We start from the raw sequence: 22,099 nt of genomic DNA on the forward strand, positions 1-22,099 counted from the left end.
GCTGCAGTTGTCCTGTATGTCTAAATGAGAAAAAGGAGAGAGAGAAACACCTTTGTCTTACTGTCAGGAGAGGGTTTTTCTAACTTTTAGCAATGAAAATCACTTTGAAAGGCTAAAGGAATTCTTTTGTTTCCACAGTACGAAAAATGAGGCACCAGTTAATTCACTGTGAGGATTTGGGGATTTTTTTTTAAAGGAGTTCCTAGAAAGTGTTTTTTAGTCTCATCAATACATTCCTTTTTTGAAGGTGCATATGGTAGAAATTTCCTCTTTTATCTTGATCTAATGGCATGGAATAAATTCTGCTGCTTTCCCTAGCTTGAGAACTAGACACCATCTTTGAAAACAGTGTGAAAGTGTAGCTAATTGAAAAGCTTGTGCTGTTAAAAAACTTCTAAGGTATTTTGGAGGTCAAAAACTCCTGGACTGTGAGCCACTTAATGTTCAATAATGCCATGACTAATGTCCCTTGAGTTACTGCACAGAAATAAAGTGGAGGAAGGGCAAAACCTGCATTATCAATCCCAGATTTGTTGTGGTGGTCAGTGTTTTTGTTCTAGAACATCTCTTTTAGGTATGTTTTTGGTGTCTCAGTGCCATGCATATTTTCTTACCTTTTCCAAGGAGTGTTAATTAAAAAATTTTCTTAAAAAGGTAATGGGAAGTTGGGAACAAAATGAGACAAAACACATGAAGCTGTCATGCAAATAAAGCTCTTTGAGTTATTTTGCCTCTTGATTGAGGACATCATTGGAAAAAGTGGAGGGAGATGGCTCCACATTTATAATATGTGGTTTAATTGAAGTTCTGCAAGGTGCTGGTGTGTGCTGATGGATTCCAGGACACTTCCTATCAGAAATAATCTGCCTGATTGAAAGCTGCAAGTCCTAATGTGAAGAACAGGGATGGAACAACGTGCTGTTGCTAAGCTACTGAAATTTTTATGTCTCACTCTTTATTTACTTCACAAAACTAGAGCAAAGGAGATTGTACTTTAAAAATCTGTATTTCAGAACACTACTATGAAATTCAGAAATTTGGTGATCTTGCCTGTGGCATTTTAGTGTCTCAGATTCAGCTCTGATGCATTCCTTTTCAGTTGTGAGCAGGAGGGTCTGTATTTAAAAAGTTATTTATTTGGTGTAGTTGTTACCATTATGTCCTCTGCTGTTCTTTAACAAATCCCTGATTTGGACAAGCCTTGGTGAAGGGTGAAGTTTTTATGGTTTAAATGATTGTCCTAATAGTTAAGTATGAGGAAACTGAATGACTTAGGGTGTTTTTCCTGAAGGAGTAAATTTTCTTGGCTTTCTTAAAAGTTCTTTTTTTCTAAGGAAAAGCCTAATACCAGCCTGGTTTTTATGAAGAGTTGAGAAAAGCTAAAAGGGCAGAGAAACCTGGTTTGACTCTTTAGGTTATGTATTGTTGCCCTAAACATACAAGCCTAGGCTGTGAATATCAAATATACTTGCCTGTTTCTGTTTTATGAGTTATAACAGGGTTTTATCTTAAAGATAACACAGTAATTTGTTTTCTCTCCTGGCAGCCTCCAAAGGTAAAATGTTTGACAAGAATCTGGCACCCGAACATTACAGAGACAGGAGAAATCTGCCTAAGGTAGGAACAACGTTCTGTTAGAGTTTTTTTTAACCTTGGAGGTTTCTCTGTTTGATGAAATATTGGATGGAACTGTCGTGACAGTATTTTTTCTGCTGATTCTGCATGTAACTTTAAGGAACATAAAAAACTACTGGAAGCCTCATTCTTGCTGTGCTGTAGGGACCGTGTAGAGCACGACTTTTCAGGTTCAGACTTAGTATTTTGTTCTACTTGGGGTAAAAATGTAAACTCCAGCCTAATCAAAATGTAGTTGGGTTTTTTCTTCCTTCTCTCGTAAATAAATCATCCTCAGGCCCAGAAGGAGGTTTTGAGGCTTTACCATTTAATGCCCAAGTGTGTTAAGAGCTTGAAAATCCTTTATACTTCAAAAAGGGAAAAAAGTGTTTGTTAAACTTTGACAGTAATTATTCTTTGTTTGCCATTTGTTAATTATAATATTTAGTAGCCACTGATAAGACACATGTGCCAGTTATAACTAAGCAGGGTTGGGGTCAAGTCAGGATATGAAACCTGAAAGCTTTGCTTTGCCAGAGTGAGAGGCTTCTGTTGCTGGGTGGTTTTCCTTGATAGTAAATGTTTCCTCTTCCAAATGAATTTGTGAAACTTTGCAATGTCATCCTCAATACCTGATGGTGAAATTGGCCAGAAACCAAACAGAAACAGAAGTGAGAAGCCTGCCTGTCATTTTTCAAGTTAATGGCACACAGAAGAAAAAGCAGATGAAGCAGAAGCAAAGCCCATAAGTGAGATTGAAAGCTGTTCTGAAAATCCAGCATGGTTGTCACTATGTGTAGCAAAACAGCGCTGAAAAAGAAGCTGATTTTCTCCTCTAGATGGAAAATCATTTGTGTGCTGTGTTGAAAGTCCTGGTGAAAATGAAGTTTTTAATTGCCCTTCTTAGGCAAGTCAAGTGTTTGAACCAGGGAGCAACAAATACCAGGCACCAAACCAAAGCTGAAGCTCCAGCTATAACACAGCATTTCCTGAGATTCAATAAAGCCTCACATTCATCAAATCCCAGAGTGGTTGAGTTTGGAAGTGACCTTAAAGCTCATCCCATTCCACGCCCTGCCTTGGACAGGGACAACTTCCACTAGATAGGTTTGCTCCAAGACCCATCCAGCCTGGCCTGGAGCGCTTCCAGGGATGGGACAGCCACAACTTTTCCATCTCTTTAAATGGTTTTAATTATAAGAGATGGATGTGGTGTTTGGAGCATCATAATTCTAATGAAGTGAAGGCATCTTTTCAGCATCCACACTGAAACAGTTTGGATTGTCAGGTGCCTTAACATACAGACCTTGGAAATGTCTGGCATTAGATGGAAAAACTAAAATAACTTAATTGCTTTATGCCTGTTAGAAAATGCATTCTATGTATAGTGTCTGCAATCAACTTACCCAAGAGTCTTTGCATTAAAATAGCCTCAGTTATTTTTAAAAGCAGAAAAAACATCTTCATCAATGGTTTCCCCCCACGTACCTGGTGCTGTGGTATGTGTTGGTTTGATAATCATCCCTGGATTAAAACATTCTAAATGGTTAAAGCTGTGGTCAGGGGGCAGGAAAAATGGGACTTTTCTGTGCTTTATGGACTCCAGTTACCCTGGACCATATTATTAATGATGGATGCTAATTAGGTCTGGGTATCACCTCTACTGCACATGTGGATAGAAAACATGGAGGTTTTTCTAGGATTGATCTTCAGTCCCTACAGTAAATAGTAGTCACTTAAGCTGCAGATTGGGTCAGCTGGAATTTCAGAAGGTTTTACACTTTCTGGAATCATGCAGTTCCCACTTCAGGAGATGTTTTTTGAAAGATCTCTTTAGGATGTGTGTATTAAAAAAAAAAAAAAAAATCCTCAAAGCTTTCTTCCATGCAGGAATTACTCACAGAATAAGATATCTGTTGAACTGAAAGCTTGACTGGTCACATCAGTGGCTGTTTTGGTTACTGAAAGTTGAAAAGCAGTGATTTTGCAGTCTGTCCATAGGAGCCCAGATACAAGGATTTGTAGTCATAGGCTGGGAGGTCTCCTTAAATCTGGGCAAAGGTTCTGTTTAGGGGCTTAATGATCATTCCCAGTCTGTGGAAGAAAGGGTGCTGCTCTAAAAGCAAATTCTATCAGCAAATGAGGAGTATGAAGCCAAAGGGACACTTCTGTCTTCACTGCTTTCCTGCCTGAGTACTCTGAGAGGTAAAAGTATCTCCTCAGTCCTGGCCCTGGTATCCCCAGCTGGAGATGTGCCAGGAGATCTCTGAGGCCTTGGGAAGCTGCAGAGCTGTTCATGAGGCTTAGCTCATGCTCAGGTGTTCTGTCACTGAATATTTTTATCATTTTAGTTTATGTGTTAACTTCCTCCTCGCTTGGAATTTCACAGTGAGGTGTATGGAGAGGCAGATGGAAGTACTGTCATACAGCTTGATAAGGAGCAGACAAAAAGCAAGCTTTCTTTGCTTTTGCTTTTGTCATATGGGCACAAACTGCTGCCACAAGATGTTATTTTTAATGTTGCATAAGTGGTAATGGCATATTTTATCTTTTTAAAAGCACAGAAATGAGATGAGCAGTACAGTTAAGGTGGAATGGGCCTGTCCAGGTTGATCATTCTGTTCCTAGGATCTCTGCACTGAACAAGGACTGAATTTCCTTGGATAAAAACTTGACAAGTTCATTAAATAACTACATAACCTGTATGGTTTAGTCATCTACTGTAATTTAAAGATTATTTACTACATGTCACCCTGGAAATTGCTAAAACCTAATAGTTTAAGACTATTTCACTTTAACCCTGTCATTTCAGTAGCAGAAGCTGCTGCTGGTGGTGAATTTTTGTGCTTTGTTGTGTAAATTGTCAGTTTTAGATTATTCCTTACAGAGGAAGGTGTGATTGTGAAATGATGATTCAAGGAGTTTTTTAGACATTTTCATTCATTTTCTGAACAAGACTTCAGTTTATTTCTCAGCTGTGCTCTGATCCCCAGTATATTTCCTGCTCATAACTTCTGAAGCTGGATCTGAAAGGTCCAGAAATGCCTGAACACCTCAATGGTTTCTACTTGCAAATACATCAGCAGCTCCACTGGGCTTAATATATACCATTATACACTGGTCATATGGAATTTTTCTACTGGATGTGTGCATATAGGAGATTCTGTATTTTGTATATTAATATTCATATTAAAATTCAGGTTATGTTTTATAAGGAAGTTTTTCCTCTGGAGCAGACAGACTAAAACTCTTCCACTTACTTACCTTTACCTATAGGAAGCTGAAGTTCTTTCACAGAATAGATGATGATCCTCTCTTTGCTAATATCCCTCCCCAAAACACCCTTTTTTTGCATTGGTTTGTGCCAGTTTTGGTGAGAGATGGGTCATCCTGCAGTGCTGTCTCTTCATCACAGATGAACATGTTCTAAAATGCATCAGGGAATAAAAAAAGAGTTCAGTGTTGAGCTTGTCACAAGGGTTTCTGTCACTGTCTGCTGCTGGAGGAAGATAATTCAGGTGTTTTGACAGAGGTTGAGCTCAGATGGGGAGTTCTGTAATGACAGTATGTAGAAGGTAATTTTAGGCAGACATCCCAACTCCTGCGGTTTAAAATTCCATTACCTGGATATAAATAGTGCAAGAATTAGATCTTATCTTGCAATTACTTCCTAATGTTTTCTGAGGAGGTTTCTGACAAAGGCATTTTAAGCAGAAGTTGCTCTGTATAATATGTGTGTCTTTTTTTTTTGCAGTTTATTGAGAGAACACTCAATTGATGGCACTGGCTGGGCCCCAACTAGAACCTTAAAGGTACTGTTTCCTTTTGGATGTGTCTATCAAACTAGATACATCTTCAAAAATCCTTTCCTGGCCTTGGAAAGAAACAGCTCTTGTGGTTTGCTCAAGAGCAGGTTTTTGAAGTGGGATTTTTGTCTTTCAGCAAGTGTTGGTGGCAGCAGTGGAGCAGGTACAGTTCTGATTGTAGAAATGTTGGTAGTTTTAGTGTGACTGCACAATTCCTGATCTGATCAAAGGTTTTGGAGGTTGGTGTGACTCTGAGAACCCTCACTCTGTGAGGTGTGCTGCTTTTCACCCAGGCATCCTGTGAACAGCAATCCATAACCCTGGTAATTTCCATGGGATTGGTATTCCTGACAAAGTCAGTGCAGAGCACTGAGCAGGAATTTATCTTCCTGTTGCTGCTGTTCCCAGGAATGCTGCCAGAATTGTTTCTTCCAGAGCTTTAACAACATTAAGTGCATAAAGGGTACACATCAGGTGTTTGTCTCTTTCAAAAACCAAATTGAGAATGACCTTTATCTGATACTTGGTTTGCTTTTTGGCACTGTGAATGAGATCTGTGACTTTCTTCATCTGTAAAATCTCTTCTGAGGTGAGCATGTGACTTTCTGGAGGTAAAATGAGTGTGTTGTTTTGTGGATTTTCTTAAACAGTCTTTCCCTGTTTTCATCAGTTGGTGTGATTTTGTTTTGTCTTTTGTGTCTCTGTTGCTATCTCAGGTTAAATCAAGGCACTGAGTTATTAATGTTAACTAGTTCTGCTCCTGTCCCTGTGTTTTCATTCAGAGAGAGTTTTTAGGCTACAAGTTTTAAGCTTCAGCCATTAAAAAATTAGTATAAGTGGACAAGAAACCCAAAAGGAGCTTTTTCTGTGATTGTTGAAATGAAAGATTCAGCAAGAGAAAAGGAAGTAATAGCTAAATTTCAGAAAGAAAAGAATCAAATCAAATGTCCTCCTTGGATTTTTTTTTTTTTAACATTGAAGCACCACAGTTGTGAGCTCACTTTTTACAGCTTTTCATCACCAGAAGGGGAACAGTGAGAATTTGCACAGAAGCACAGTGGACAGAAGTCCAGTCTTGGCCTGTTGTGGACTTCAAAGTCAGTATTTCATTTTTCAATAATATGAAGTCAAACTGGTTTTCTGGAGGAATAGCACCCAGATCTGCCCAATAAAGCACTCTGAACTACTCCTAAAGATTTAAATTGAGAAGGGGGCATGTACTTCTGCCACAGAAACTGTTTCCAAGGGCATTAAAAAAGCCATTCAAATCTAGAATACATATGAGAAGCTTCATGCACAAACCATGCTGAATGCAGATGCATGGAGCTTGTGTGCTTAACCCTTTAGGAGGCTCAAGTTTTTGATTGTGTCTCATTTCTGAATCCTTGTGGTGGCAGCAGAGCTCTTATGTGAAAAATCCTTCTAAATAAACTGCTGTGACCTTTTTAATATTTTTTTTTTTTAGTGTTAGAAATATGAAGAAACTTTCTGAAATAAAAATGAAAATCTGCTCAATTGTCTGTAAAACTTACGTGATAAGGTGTATTTTTAACAGTGTGGAGGATTCTTAAGGGGGGGGGAAAGACCCAGCTGAGTTTTGTTTCCCAGCATTTTTTTGCACTTGGTGTCTTCTCATTCATAATTGAATTCTCTTCAGGTTACCAAGTGTTGAGCTTTATCTTTTTTTCCCATCTTTGTGCTTGGGAACACGTTTCCACAGACCACTGTGAAGAGCAGCCTGTGTGTGAGTGAAGGCACTAATGAATGTGCTATTTCTGAATTCCTGCATTAGATGCTTTTTTAAAATCAGATTCTGAGCAGAGTTGGGCTCTTAGCCTCAAAAACATTTAGGTTTAAAACATTAACTTGCCGGCCTGTCTATATATACACTTTTTAAATCACCTTTTTTAATTCACAGAAACGCCCCAGAATCCCAAACCCTTAGATAATTTTTGGTAGTGGTTGGTCTCCTGGATTGTGTGAACACTGCTGCAGTGCTTTCCAGCTGATCTTTGTGTCATCATCCAGTCCTTTGTAGCTAAACATGAGTTAGCAGCAAGAGCTTAATTACCTTTCAGTCTCCATTCTGGCATGTTCTGTATCATTTTATTGCATATTTTCCTCTCTAAAACAGCTTATTCACAAAGCTGGAGACTGTTGCAGTTACTTTGGGCCTGGCTCACAGTGTCTGAACTTGCTTTTCTCCTGTTTTTAGGTGTGATGGTCAAAATGAATGTTTCCCAGGCATAAAGCAAATAGATGGCTTTAATTCCATTCTGTTCTCAGATTTTTTTTATGTCACTGGAAAGACCAGCTTTTAAATGCCTCATATGACTTCATGCTGTTGCTGTTACTCTGCTACTGTTTTGTACCCTTCAGTAATTTCAATTTCAACCTCCAGGGTGCTTTAGTAGCTCCTCTTAGTCCTCAACTTGCACCTTATTTGCCAGGATTATCACCTGCCTAGCTTTCTCCTTAATACTCCTCAGCTTTGTCCTAAATGTTTGTTTTCATTTTGCTATGAAAACATCTCAGGTGATTGATTTTAATAACTGAACAAGCAGATCTGTATTTTAAATGCCTGACTGGTTCTAAAAGTCAGGCTCCTTCTGCAGTTACCTCTAAGTAACTGCAACTGGAAATTGGTTCATAAATCAGTGGCTGATTGATGGACCTTAAAAATAATCAAAGCACACTTGGGCAGCTCTGTGGAGGGCTGAGCATATGAACATTAAAACCAGCGTTTAACAATGTATGATGGATGTTCACAGGGAATATTTGTCCTTTTTCTTCTTTTTGTAGCTGTGTTCTGGTGGAGATCCAGCTGGTCTCAAGAGCTGGGCTGTTTTCTGGAGGGTTTCCCTGTGTGTTTAGGTGTATGTGCATTTCAGTTTTTCACTGAGATAGTTTGAAATGCTAGGTTTTGTAATTTTTGTCTTACTGCTGTCAGGAGAGACAGGAGCAAGAGTGGGAAACATCCAGGTAGTCTTAAACTAGGTCTGCAGACAGCTTTTTCATGCCAACCACTGCTTTTTCAGGAATTTCTTTCCCATAATTCCGGATCCTAGGTTAATAAATATCTGTCTGTGATATTAGGTTACCTGACCTAAAAGGAATTAAGACTCATTTCCACTAAACTATTGCTACGTGGAGATGATCCTTAAGAGCCTTGCTTATTTAATTAGTGTTTTAATACTAAATGGCAACGTTTGGTTCACTGGTTCTGCTGTTGTCTTCAGGCAGTGGAATGACTTCATTTGGAATCATCCAAATGTCAAATTAATCTCTTGGAGAAATAAATCAGAGGGTCGTGACTTAATTTTTCCAGTTTACCTCAATGTTTGAGCATCAACCTGAGGAGTTTTGAAAGTACAAAACTTTCACCCATCATCTTAAGGAAAATAGATGGTCTGCTGTCAAATCATCTGTAATTAGTGTAGAGGAGTGTTTTAGACAGACAGTAAAATAACTGTCACTGTCTTGAGGATGAAGAGAAAAAAGAAACCTGTATGCTTTATGTTAACATGAATTCTTGTTGCTCAGGCTTTTTTTCTCAGCATTATGATAACATTATACAGCTATTGATTTATTTAAATCCTCTTTTGGAGTTGGTCTTTTTGTATGTCTTCCTCACCTCTAAAAATTGAATAAAAACTTCAGTATTTGGAAAGAGAAGCTATAAAGCACTGAATACAATCTTCTGTGTAGATCTGACATTCAGTTTTTTCTTAAAACAAGCTTCAGGAAATATTTTTCCAGGGATATATTGTTTTGTATTTTGACTTTATTATAAATTGACTTTAGCAGTTTTGTAAGAAGTGATTTATTTCTTTCCCCTCCATACATGCCTAGGCTGGTGAAAATATACAACTCGGTGTCTTCTAATAGCTTTTGCTTCAGAAAAGATTTGCAGAATTTTAATTTTCTTTTTTTAATGTCCCCTGGCAAAGCCAAATCTTTGGTTTAGGTACAGTAGCTGTTACTGTAAGCTTGTGAGTCAGGAGAGCTGAGGTACCTCAGTAAGTGTAATTAAACCATACTTGTTCTCCTGAGATCGTTCATTTCTGAATATTCCATTTGTGTCAGCTGTAATGCCCTGAGCAGACTGGTTTCCAGAGGGTGATGGCTTCAGTGTTGCAATCACTGCGGTGTAGTTCATTAAGAAGCTATAAGAGAATTCCCCAGGGAACAATTTATACAGGATTATCCACTTGCCCTGAAGTTACCACGGGGACAAATGTCAGGAGTCAGTGACAAAGTGAGGGACTTGAGAGGAGTGCTCCTGCATACTTGGCAGTTCACACTGCGAGAGGAACAGGCTGGAATTGTTCCTGTTTTCTTTCTCCTCCTATATTTAAGTACAAAAGAAATGGTTTTCCAGCCTTCCTCCTGGTTTTGTGTTTGCTAACTGGAGCAGTTTATGCCTTTTAAGTTACCCAAAGTCCTGTAGGGAGCTGCTGTTGTGTTTGGGTGGGAAGCACAGGCCGGGATGGCAGGCACATGACAACTGGGGTGGCTAAAGAAAGGTGGCATTCACTTTATCACCTTATTCTGGGTGGAAACAATGTTTTCCAACTTTTGCAAGATTAGAGAGGAGCAGGAGAGGAAATATAAAAGGAGATTTTATTTGGGAGAAGGCAGTTAAGGAGGGAAGAAATGTTTTCATAAGCTGAGAAGTGCCTAGGTCTCTGGAAGGAAAACTTTTCTTTTGATCCCCAGTACCAGTGATAAATTTGGTGGGGTGGGATGAAGTGTGCTTGGTTTTTTAGGAGAGGAAGAAGCTGGGCTTGTTTTTAAGAGATGGTGGAAGAAGGGGAAGAGGAAAACCACCTTGAGGTGGTGTCTAGGCAGACAAGACAGCAGAGAGCTGCCCCAGAACTCGGCCATGCAAGCTGGACTAGAGCAAGCTGAGCTTTGGAGTGGCATTTCCAGCCCCTTTTATAAACAAACCAAAAAAGTGTGCTTCAGACATGTGCTTCTATAAATGAACTGCTGCTCCTTTTGTTCATCTGACTGCGTTAAATTGCAATTTAATTGTTTAAAAAATGATTTAGCAATGAGCTTTGATTTGGTCAGTCTGTTAGATCAGAAATGCTTCTTGGATCTCTTAAAGGAATTTCTTTGATTGGAAGTTTGTTAGGTGCTTTTGTCCTGGTTGCTTTCTTCTTAAATTAGTGTATTAAATGCATTTTGCCTGTTAAAGGAAAATCTTAATTTGCAATTTCTGTGTTTGCTCTCTCTCCAGAAGTGCTTCTGGTTGCCTTTCTGAAACCCTTGTCTGTGGCATGGTTTCAGTGACAATGCTTTTGTGAAGTGGTTCTGAGAACTGTCACTTGGCAAGATCAGTGACTGAGTTAGGATCTCCTAGAAATGCAAAGTCTTGAGACTCCCTGGCCTCAGGAGAGGCTGTTTCAAAAGCTGCATTGAGGATTTTGAGTCACTGCTCTCGAACTTCAGACACTGCTGCAGCAGCAGGTTTTTTCTCCTCATTTGGCACACCATAAATAAATCTGTGGGCAGGGGTTTAGTGTAACTTTTCACTCAGATGCAGCCCAAAAATAGTCCAGAATGAAAAGGGACAATTATAAAGGGGTGTTTACAACAGTCTGTTGATCTTTTGACTTGCTTGTGTTGACTTCCCCATGCTCCAGCCCAGAATGGTGACAATGCCATGGAGCAGAGTGTGCTTCCCTCATTATTCCCTGTTCACTTACCCACTGTGGATTTAGCCAGGTACTGCTGTGCTTGGGAACCCCAGCTCTTGATTTCAAATACCATCATTGCCTCCTCTGAACTAAGAGAATAGATGTGAATTAAACCCACTTGCATATCCCACCATGGACTCCCAAAGGCATCTGACCCATGGGTGACATCTCAGCTGCTGGGAAACCTCTGGGATACCGAGCAGGGAACAGCCTGGGCACGGCTGGAGCAGTAACCACATAAAGCAGCTCGAGGAATTTGGCAGCCCTGACTGCAGGTCCAGCCTGGGCAGGTGCAAAAAGCAGGTTTGACACAAAAGCAGAGGCTTTCAGCTTTGCTCTATGGCTGTCCCTCAGCAGTGGTGCCCTTGTCCTCTGTAACTTTGATGTTAAACACAGAAAAACAATCAGATTGAAAGCAGCTTTGTAAAGGAACCAGCTTTGTCAGGTGTAGATGTCTGATCTTGTACAAGTAGGGTCTCAGTGAGGTGCAGCACTGTCAAGGTGTGCACCATTACCATTTTCAGCTGCCACCTGCCCTGCTCCTCCCTGTGAAGATAACCTTTAAAAATTCCTGCACACAGGCTTAACTTTGTTTTCAGACTGTGTAAGCCACAAGTTCAGTAAATATTTGAAGACAAGCCTGATGCTTTATTACACTGAAGGAAAACAGAAGCTTTTGAGCTGCTAAATCTGACAAGATCTTCAGTGACTGGCACATCTTTTAGTTCCTCAGGAAAACCCAAAGCAAGCATCTAGGCCAGTGCTTATCTGCATGCAGCCAGCAGCTCTGCTGAAGTCAGTAATGCAGAGTGATTATTTCTGCAATTCAACAATGTTGAGTTTTTCAGACACCAAATACTTCACTTTTTGTTCATCTGTTCCATCCCACTTCCCTTTCTCAATATCCTGGATTTAAATCCAGTCTACCCTCAAACTCATTACAAAAAGTAATTGACCTCTGGTAGTAATTTAACATTATTTTTTATGGAGCCATGCAAGGGTATAAAATGAATCCAGCAAATCATAAAACTTGAATAGATGGAAACATCAAAAATGGTATGATAACTTTCACAGGTAAATTATTAAGTAATAATAATAATAATCCTGTTATGCTTTTTGGTGTCTAGAATGGCAGTGGAGATGTTCAGCATTCTGACAGCTTGTGCCTGTACAAAGGTTTTTACTGGTTTTTTTTGGTTTGGTGCCTCCTTGTTTGTTCTTTAATAGAATTCTGTGAAACCATCCTGAATGAGTCAAGCACCCCAAAGCATTAAAACCAGAGCTCAGCAAATAAGAATTTGGGAGCAACTGATTATATGATGGGAAAATATGACATCACATCTCCTTTTGGAGCTACAGCATTTACTTGTGTGAGGTATTGGAGCTTCTACTGGACAAGGAGGAGTTCTGTGTGGGAACAGCTCTCTCTGGTGTCTGGAGAGCTTCTGGCACACCATGGGTTCAGCACTGCTCAGTGTAAGGAGAAGATGAGCTCTTGAGGATTTTAGAAGGCACTGACTTGCTCCTGGTTGTTCCTTTTTATCCATGCTGGTGCTTGAACAGCTGTGAACAGTTATTGAGCCCTGGAATGCAGGTTTGGCATCAAGATTTAGAAATGGCCAGACCCCAGAGTACTCACGTGACCTTGTACCTTTTCAGGATGGTTTTCATGCTCAGTATTGGGATTCTGCATCACCCTCTGCAACTGCAGCCTTCTGGCTCATAGTGTAGGTAGAAGGCAACTAAATATTTTGGGTTTTTTTCTGCAACTCTGCCTCCCTGAAGGACAGTACAGCCCTGGAGGACAGCAGTGGAATGGGCTCCTGACCTCTGGGGCCAGAGCATCTGCTGGGGCAGAGGGGTTGCCCAGAGCTGCTGAGCACCCTCTGATGCCTGGATGTGGGAGAATCAAGTGGAAATTGAGACTTTCCTGCCTTTTGCTGCTCTCCAGGCTCTCCATGCCAATAAATCTTCCTTTAATCTATGACTTGACAGATTTATTGTACTAATAATTTATCGCTAGGATTAATACAGATTTCTTTAATACCATGCTGTGCTGACCTCTGCTGTGCCTGGTTTCTGTACCAACTTAAGTAAAGTGTAAAATAATGATTTCCATCCATTATTTGAAATAGTTCATTTTCTTCTGCTTGCCAGGGAGCAGGCAAAGTTGTTGTTTGGGAGTGAGGATGACTGCTCAGCACTAGAGTCTTAAAATTTACAGATAACTGTAATTAAATGTCTGGCTCACCCCTTTTGTGCAGTTTGTCTGTGCTGCCACTGAAGGTGATGAGCACATTTGAAAGTTGCTATCTTTGCCACACTTGAGAAGGTGCTGAGGATGGAAACGCTGACAGTGCCAGCCCTGCTGGGCAGATTGATGTTTTAAAAGCAGATAAAACTGAGTGGGTTGTTTGTGCAAGATCAGAGGGAAATTGGATCGTGAGAGGCTGTTGGCTGCGTAATGCTGACATCGTGTCTTGTTCATTAGGGCATAATTGGATAGTGTCCTTAAGGGATATGGATTTCTGTGGTCCACACTCTCAGCACAGGGCCCAGAACAGGAAACAGGCTCAAATACACTCATTTATTGAAGTTCTTAGCTGTGCATAGGAAGTTTTTTACTTTGAGGCTTTATCTTTATTGTAAAAGCTGTGTTTTAGCTGTGGAATGCCTTGAGACATATGCTTATGTAAGAGCAGTATTCCTCTGTACTCCTACTACAGCTCACCCTCTTTTCTCTGCTGTTTTGACAGTTTCATGTATTTGTTTGACCCCTTTTTCATTTTAAGAATAGATTGCTGAATGAACTTCCATTACCCACCCTTTAAACTAAGCAGTGCTGTTTTTAGTTGGTGGCATGTCCCAAGGCATCACTCCTTTCCTTGAATGGAGGAGAAACAGGAATACATGCAGGAAGATCTGACCTTATATTTGAATATACAAATATTTGGTTTTTGCTGGCTTCTAAATATCAAGTGGCCATGAAACAGGAAAGCTTTTTCAACATTTTGATTTAAATTAGGAAAACATTACTTGTAATCTAGATTTTTTTTCCAAGTTATTTCATGGATGAACAGAAAAATAAAATCCGTGAACATGTTCAAAACTCCTGAAATGCCTGTCTAACTAATTGTGTTTTTCCTTTGCAGGATATTGTCTGGGGGTTAAACTCTTTATTTACTGTAAGTAAAGGAATATTTTGCACGTCCACTTTCCTTTTTCCTGCCTGGTTTAGCTTCAGCATCACCTAATGCTAATCCTGTGTGTGGCCTCTGAAAGTTTAGGTCTCTATTTCCCTTGGCTTCAGTGGGTGTTCAGTGGGACAAGTATGAAATCAGATTGTGCTTTTGTTTGTAGAACTCATCCAGACTGTCTGAAATGCCAGCTTTTTGTACATGGATTTTACTTAGGTTAGAAATATTAGGGGATGTTCTGATAACAAATTTGGGATCTCCAACACAGTATGAAACTCCTGCTGATTTGCAGGAGACAGAAATTCATACTGCTCTGAGAAGATATTGTGTTGGTGTTATTCTTTTTAAAAAATGCTCTTTAGGAATTAAAGACTGCCCTGCAGTCTTCATTCCTTGTTTGAACACTTATATTCCTATTCAGGGGCCTTGCATAAAACCTGACTTGTCAGAGAATTTATGTGATTTTATTCAGGGATCCTGTTTCCTCCCCTTTTTATCAAGATTGATGGGAGTAAGGAACCTGTAATTGCAAGAGCACCTTGGAAATGGAGTAGAGGGCAGGAAGCTGCAAGAGGCAGGCAGAGTGCAACAGCTGCTTTTGCCCTAAAAGTGGAGAGAGGCTAAGTCTTTACAAAAGTCACCTTTTTTAGGGATTCCTTTCCTCAGCTATTGCTACTGGATGGGAAGGTCAGGAGAAGGCAAAGAGCATCACTAACTTGGTGGCCACATTTGTCATCCCCTCTGGAGAGACCAATCCCAGCCACTCCAGGGTGTAGAAGGAAGCTTGGATTTCCTGGCATCCAAAGTCTTGGTTGTTTTTTTTCAATGACTTCTTTGGTAAATTGATGTAAAACCTTGGAGAGCATTTGCCATTCCAGCAAAAGTGAATTGCATTTCATAGCCAGTCTCCCTGTGCATGTCAAGTAAGTGGAAGGAAACAAAATCCTCAGGGGCAGAGCTGCACATAAAAATATTGGGCAGAGAGCTGCAGAAAGGGGTGGTCATGCCTAGGAGACCACAGGAATTTGTCATGGCTGGTAAGAGCTGTGCTTCCCTCCTGGCTTTCCCTCACACCCAGCTTCTTGTAAATAATTAGGCTTTGAAAAGCTGGCACTGAGATCACACTGGTCTGGAAGAATCATAGGGGGTTTCACTGAAGAAAGTGAGTGAAGATGAGGTGGGTTGATGTCCTGATTGGAATGAAACATGGGGTTTGCTGCTTGAAGAAGAGTTGGGGACTGTCAGGAGCCTTTCACTTTGTGGGATTTTCAGTTAGACTGGGGAAAGATGTGGACTGTCGACAGAACAGGGGCCTTGTGATTCATTGTTACTTTTAATGATAATTCCTCTTCTCCATTGTTTTTAACCCTACACCCTTTCTCCTTCCAAAGTTAGTATTTGAGATGAAACTGAGAGGCCTGAGGTTTGTTGTGGCTATTTCTGCTCCCTGACCCCACTTGTCCTTAGTTCTCTGGGTCTTTGCACTCCTTTTCCTCTAGGCTTTGTTTTTCCCAGAGCAATAAAACTCTGTCAGGCTATTGGTTACATAGCTTCATCACAGAAGGAATTAAATTGCTTTTCTATGGTGGTGGAATTAAGGAAACTCCTGCAAACAGTGTGCTGATAAAGTAGAAAGTTTTTTAAGGGTTTACTTTGCCCTCTAACAAAATCCCACAGGAATTGTGCATCCTAGAAGTTTGACTGTTCCTCCAAAATTGAGTTTTCCAATAGAAATGCATTGACTTCCAGGGAGAAGTGCCATGTGGTCGTGTGTGGCCCACACCAGAAGGGCTTAAATGCCCTGGTGCCCTTGCCATTTAATTGTCCTGTGATTTGGTTTCCAATTACCAAACTAATTTGCATTTACCTTTGGCTGGGACACCACCAAGGCAGTGATTAAATGGCACTGCCCTCGCTGCCCTGTTTGCTTTGTTCCATTATCTTATTTGTGAGGGCTTTGGGCTCCTTGTGATGCAGTGAGTGGGAGCCCCTCAATGTTCTCTCTGTTTCTTTTCCAGGATCTTTTGAATTTTGACGATCCTTTGAATATTGAGGCTGCAGAGCATCATTTGCGTGACAAGGTGAGTCAGTGGTTTATTTAAGGCAGGTTGTTCCTAAACAAACACACATTCTGTACTCAGCAATTCCCAGCCAGTCCTTTTAGAGGGGTGGAGCTGCTGCTTGAGGCAGTCGAGTGACTCATTGTATCAGCAACCAATTATTCAAACAAAAAGTGCTTTCTCTGGGAAAGTAAACTCCACACAGCACTGTTAGTCACCAGATGCTGGGGATTGTGGGCTATAATGTGGTCACAGCCCCAAAATAGATGATCTTTTCCTTCTCATGTTTGAGATTTCCCCTGAAGTTTTGTATGTTCTCTGTAACAAACTGATGGTGAGTTGATTTGACATGGTGAAATGAGTGACTTTTGCCTTAGAAGACATCTGCAGAGATCTCTTTCTCTCTTTCCAAAGGCAGCTCTTGTATTCAGAGGTGCATGTATTTATAAAACCAGGAGAAATCTGGGCAAGTTTAAAGAACAGGAGCGTGGAAGCTTCTAATTTCTTTTTACTGATCCTAATATTCACTTGTGTATTATGGACTGGGCAAAGCAGAACGTGGCCTGGTGAACATAAATGAGATGTACTGCTCACATCTGAGCAAAAGTGCCAATTTCTTTGTATCCATCTCCAAAATTCCATCATGTTACACTACAGAGATGTATTCCTCAAGCACATGGAACTCACACTTGGTATTTTCAAGACCTCTTGTTTTAATTTAAACTCTTCCAACACTTTTGTTGAAGTTAACCTTTAAGATTGAAGGAAGTTTCCAGGTAAGCAAGTGTTGATTGGAAGAGTTCATTGAAAATACAGTCAGGCAGCGTACCTAATTTATCTCATTTTTTCGAGAGGAAATACCAGGATTGCAAGTTCATCTTTCCAGCTGTTTTTTGATTAATGAGATCTTGTAGCTATTCTGGTATTCATCCCTGTTTGCAGGGCTGAGATTAGAATATAAAGCAAAGCTGGAAAAAATTGTCTACAGACCTTCTCTGGAAGAGAGGGGTCTCTGTGGTTTTGTTTTGTCATGGAATCACAGAATAGTTTGGGTTGGAAGGCACCTTAAAGCCCATCCCCTTCCACTTCCTGGCCCTGGGTGGTTAAAATTGCTATCCTGAACCTCTCAGCCTCATTCGGAGATTGGAAATCTTGGGAATCCACAGAAAGGTAAATGGTACCTGATTTAAAAGACACATCTCCTACAAAACCAGAAGTGAGCCCTCAAAAATAGGTACTGCTACACTAATTGCATGGGGGTTGTGTGAAGAAGTGAAAAGTAAATTGAGCATTTTTTTGACAGTCTTCTAAATCACAGTTTTTTTGGGAACAAACATTTTTTGTTTATTAAACTCCTAGCACTGTCATAAGCATCTGTAAAATTCATGTTATGCCATTTAAATTTTTTTTTTTTTTGGAGCTTGTCTGAGTTTAACGTAGGCATTTCATTGACAGTGACAGCACCAGGTAGGGCTGGACTCTCTGTAGTGTGTTTTGTGGTGACATCAAAAAATCCCAGTGCTGCCTTTGTGGAGAGAATAAATAATGCAAAGGAGAGAAAAAGCTGCACTTGCAGCCTGAGTTGTTTTTTTGCTTCTCCCTGGCAGAGATGTCATTTTCCGTAAACACTTTGTTGTGGAGTCAGACTGCTGTGGTCCCATCCTGGCTCTTAAGAAATACTTGCAGTGCCCTATGGGATTAATATGGGAATGCTAATTAATGCTAATTAATTAATTACATGTGTAATATGATTCCACAGATAGCATACATGTAATACTTGCTTGCATGTTCAGTATCTCTGTGAGCAGATGTGCAAATCCATCTATACAGGAACAGTTCTGTACACAAACATCTGTGTCCAGCAGAGAATCCTGGGAGTGTGTGCTGTGTAACAGCCAAACCACTGCACCTCAGGCTGTCTCCTGTGGTTCTCCCAGGGGAGATGACTCAGAATCTCATTGATGTCCCTTCAGATATGAAGTTCTGGCATTCCTTTGCTGACTTCCCAGGCTGAGCCTGGCTGCCCAAGAGGGTAACAGCTAATCCCAGGCCTTGTCTGTGGTTATTGAGAGCTGAGGCTGGGGTTTGGTCAGCTCCAGGTCATCACAAATGACTCCTGCCTTGCAGATGCTGGAAAAAGTCGCGTCAGAGATAGCAAATCCCTATTGCTGATTCTTGGGAAACAGCTGTGCTGGGAATGTTTGTGTTAGATCAGGCTGGAAGGGGCAGTTATGGTCCCTTCCTCTGTAAGGCACCTCTCCACCTTTGCATTAAATCTGTGGTCTATAACTGAGCACGTAGTAGTGGCTTTTGGAAAAGCAGCCTTGTTCTAAGATGTAAAATGATACAAAATTCAGAGCTCAAGTTCTATAAATCGATTGCTCTATTAACATGTTTTATCTGAGATGTGTGTTCACCATCAGCTTCCAGCCCTCCAGGACTTCCTTTAGCTCCAGGAAGGAGCTGTCAGTTACTGAGCTTGTTCCTTTGCAGCCTGCTTCAGCCAGTGAGCATCAAGTAACTTCTACAAGCTATTTTAAAAATTAAAGATGTTTGTTTATGCAGCTTTACTCATTTTACAGTTCTCCCACACACACCTTGCTAGGTGCCAGTCATTTTTTAGCAGGCTGCACAACAAATTTGGGCAGATTTACCAACACCTGCTTTCGCAAATGCTGGACATCCCTGGTGCCCACATTGCTCTGCAGTTGGGTCACAGTCACTGGAAGATAAGCAAGCATCCTCTCTTGGTGTAGAGCTCAATAAATCAGAATAAAAAGATGATTGATGTCTCTATGCAAACTAAGCAAGGAGTTGCCCAACATTCAGTCTTGTCACACTGATACAATCTCAGCAGTTTGGTGGTATGAGTTTTCTTGCTGAATTTAAAGAAGCTCTTACTAATTAGTGAGCTTGGACTGCTCTGCATTGAGCACAGAAGTCTGTCAGTAGTTCTGGATAGCCAGAGCCATTAATTGTCAATCAAGTCAATGCCATGGATTCTAAAGCAATGAGCAAGTGTTTAAGTTTTAATGACTACTCACTTAAAAATTATGTGAGCTAAAAATTGTAGGATTTGCTGGTTTTTATTCAGCAAAGACACACAGAGCTTTACTGATCCGCTCTGTGGCAGCCAGGTGGGCTGAATACTCAAACAACAGAGTTAGAGCTTGGCAGTGGAAAACCAAGTGAGCTTAGTGCTTCAGGACTTGTGTATTCCTCATGCAGAGGTGCTGTGGGTGCTGTGTCTGTGATTTGTTAGCTGAAATCTAGGAAATACGTTCCATATGTCCATCTGTCATGGCTGCTTTGGGAACTGCCTCAGGACATTGCAGTTCTTTGCCAGGATCCTTAAAAGCCCTTACATTTCCTAGTGGTGTTTACTTCTGCCAAAAAACATTTCAAAGCCATTTGTACAACACACAACAGAAGATTCATTGCACGCTTCGTGTGGCTTAAAGTAGAAATGTTTTTCCAAGTATTCCTTAGATTTCTTCCTTGCCCAGGCCTGCTGTGCCAAGAACCCTAATGCTATGTCCTATTTGAATTGTATTTACCCTGTATTTGGTGCAATTCAAGCAAACTTTTGTCATCCTGCAGATTAGCAAACATTCATTTACTTTTCCATCCTTGTGATCTGGAGTTGTTTCAGTAGTAGGGGAAGCTGAGTTACATCTCCCTATGTTGTTTCCCTGCACAATCTTTCCATCTTAGTGAAACCCATCTGTCAGCATTCAGTGCTTTGTGCTGTGTCCTTGTGAAGGACTAAGTCCCTTCCACTTGGCAGGGAATTTTTCTTCTTCCTTGTGAAAATCCAATTTATCGTATTTACCTGCAGCTCTGAAGTGCCAGAGCTGAGAAATGTAATGGGAATAGGTGTGTGTTTGCCAAGGACTCACTTTAAACACAAGTGTTTTTTACTTAATTCAGCGGGCCCTGATTTTATTTGCATCCTCTTTGGAAAGCAGCATTTAATGCTCAATTATTTTGCATAGGTTTGTGTGGAGGAGTTTGGCTCTGGATTGACTTCTGCAATTCTTTCTTTAATTTTTAAATTTTAATTAAAGCTTTCTCTAGGTGATAAAGAAAATAAGGTTTTTATTTCAGGATTGTTTCTGTGGAGATGGATTTATGAAGTTCATGGTGTCAGGGAATCCAAAGCGGCCTCTTCAGGTTTCCTCTTAGGATTGTAATTGCCCTACACATTCTCAGTTCTTTAGGGAACTTGGCTTAAAAAACCCAGTCCTTCCTGTCAGTGGCTTGTGATCTTTGCAGGTTGTTCTAATGTGTCTTGTGGGATGAATGTTTTCCTAAAGTTACTTGAGGAACTGTTGTGCTGTCCTCACTAGTGAGAGCACTAGTCTAATTCCCTGAGAAATCCCACTGGTAGTTAGGAACTGTTGCTGAGCATGGATTTCACTGAAGAATTTTTATAACCTTTCATAATTGTAGGCAGTTTTTTAGAGTCCTTAAACAGCAAACAGTTCTGAATTTTTGCAGAAGAATCTTAATTTCTCAAGCATTGCCCAGAGAAGCTGTGGCTGCCCCATCCCTGGAAGTGTCCAAGGCCAGGTTGGACGGGGCTTGAAGCAACCTGGGGTAGTGGAAAGTGTCCCTGCCCATGGCAGGGGGTGGAATGGGATGAGCCTCTAACCCAAACCAGCACCTGACAAAGTGTCAGTGCCTGGGCTAGATACCTCCTGAGAAAAGGTGAGCCATGGGAAAAGATTGTCAGGAAGTAAGTAATGAAAGTAAGAAACAAATACAGATTTTCTGTAGATGATCTTGAGGCATCCCTTTTGGAAACACATTGAGTTGAATTTCCCCCCAGATTTTCCATTTTCATAAAAAGCTGTCTTTGCCCAGCACAGCCTCCTCAGTTCTGGAGCCACCAGAAACCAGCAGCAGGTTGGGATTGTAAAACTTTTTTTGCCAAGAATTTCCTCCTTGTTGGTTTGTTGGTAATTTTTTTTTACCAGACACTTAGGTCTGGCCTGGGAAGCACATCTCAAAGTGGAAAGGGATTCCTGTCCTCAAGTCTCACCTCAGGTTTAATCAAGCACCAATCTGAGAGCCTGGTGCTTTCTTCTCTGCATTATTCCTCAGGGTGCTAAATACAGGAGCTGGCAGATTTGGGATTTTTTATCACTGCTGAAGTTTGGAGTAATTTTGTCCTTGCACTGCTGGTGCCTTTAGACAACTAAAGAGTCCCAGAGCTCGCTGCCTCTGTGTCATTTCAGATCTGATCTTTCTAAAGGCTCTTGCAAAATAATGTCATGGCCAGCTGTACTTTCATCTTCCTGGCTTTTTATTTTTTGTGCTCATACATACTAAGGGCATAATTACATTTAGATTTAAGCCTTCCTTCAAATTCCATTTTTCTGTATAGCTGAAGAAAAGCATTTGAAACTAAATAATGCCTTCAGATTTGGATTCTGCTTTATCTTAAATTGATCATGTTGAATTTAGTTGTTTTTTTTTTTTTTCTGTTGATGTAATTTTCTGTCTCAGGAGATCAGTCTGTTTGAAATGCTCTTTGATACATCTAAATGAAAAGCATGCTATAAATGCCAGTGTGCCACAGGTGTGTTGGATCCTCTAAGCAGACAAACTAAAAAACTTGGAAGTTTGGGGGAAAATTACTCATTATCTGTATTTCTTCTCAGATCTTCTGGTTTAAAGGAGTTCATTTAAATGATTTACAGTAGTTTCTTTGT

At 40.5% G+C, this 22,099-nt stretch overlaps 1 protein-coding gene across 2 annotated transcripts in view; it reads left to right on the forward strand.

Moving 5' to 3' along the window:
- UBE2F (ubiquitin conjugating enzyme E2 F (putative)) overlaps window positions 1-22,099 on the forward strand; it is a 53,320-nt gene that overhangs the window by 18,158 nt on the left and 13,063 nt on the right. For both annotated transcript variants that reach the window (XM_058839883.1, XM_058839882.1), the window contains exons 6-9: window positions 1,547-1,617; window positions 5,369-5,426; window positions 14,278-14,310; window positions 16,341-16,403. In XM_058839883.1, coding sequence (XP_058695866.1) covers window positions 1,547-1,617; window positions 5,369-5,426; window positions 14,278-14,310; window positions 16,341-16,403 — 225 coding nt within the window. The remainder of the gene's footprint in view (window positions 1-1,546; window positions 1,618-5,368; window positions 5,427-14,277; window positions 14,311-16,340; window positions 16,404-22,099) is intronic.

Source organism: Poecile atricapillus, chromosome 5, assembly GCF_030490865.1.
Source record: "Poecile atricapillus isolate bPoeAtr1 chromosome 5, bPoeAtr1.hap1, whole genome shotgun sequence".
Lineage (NCBI taxonomy): Eukaryota > Metazoa > Chordata > Aves > Passeriformes > Paridae > Poecile > Poecile atricapillus.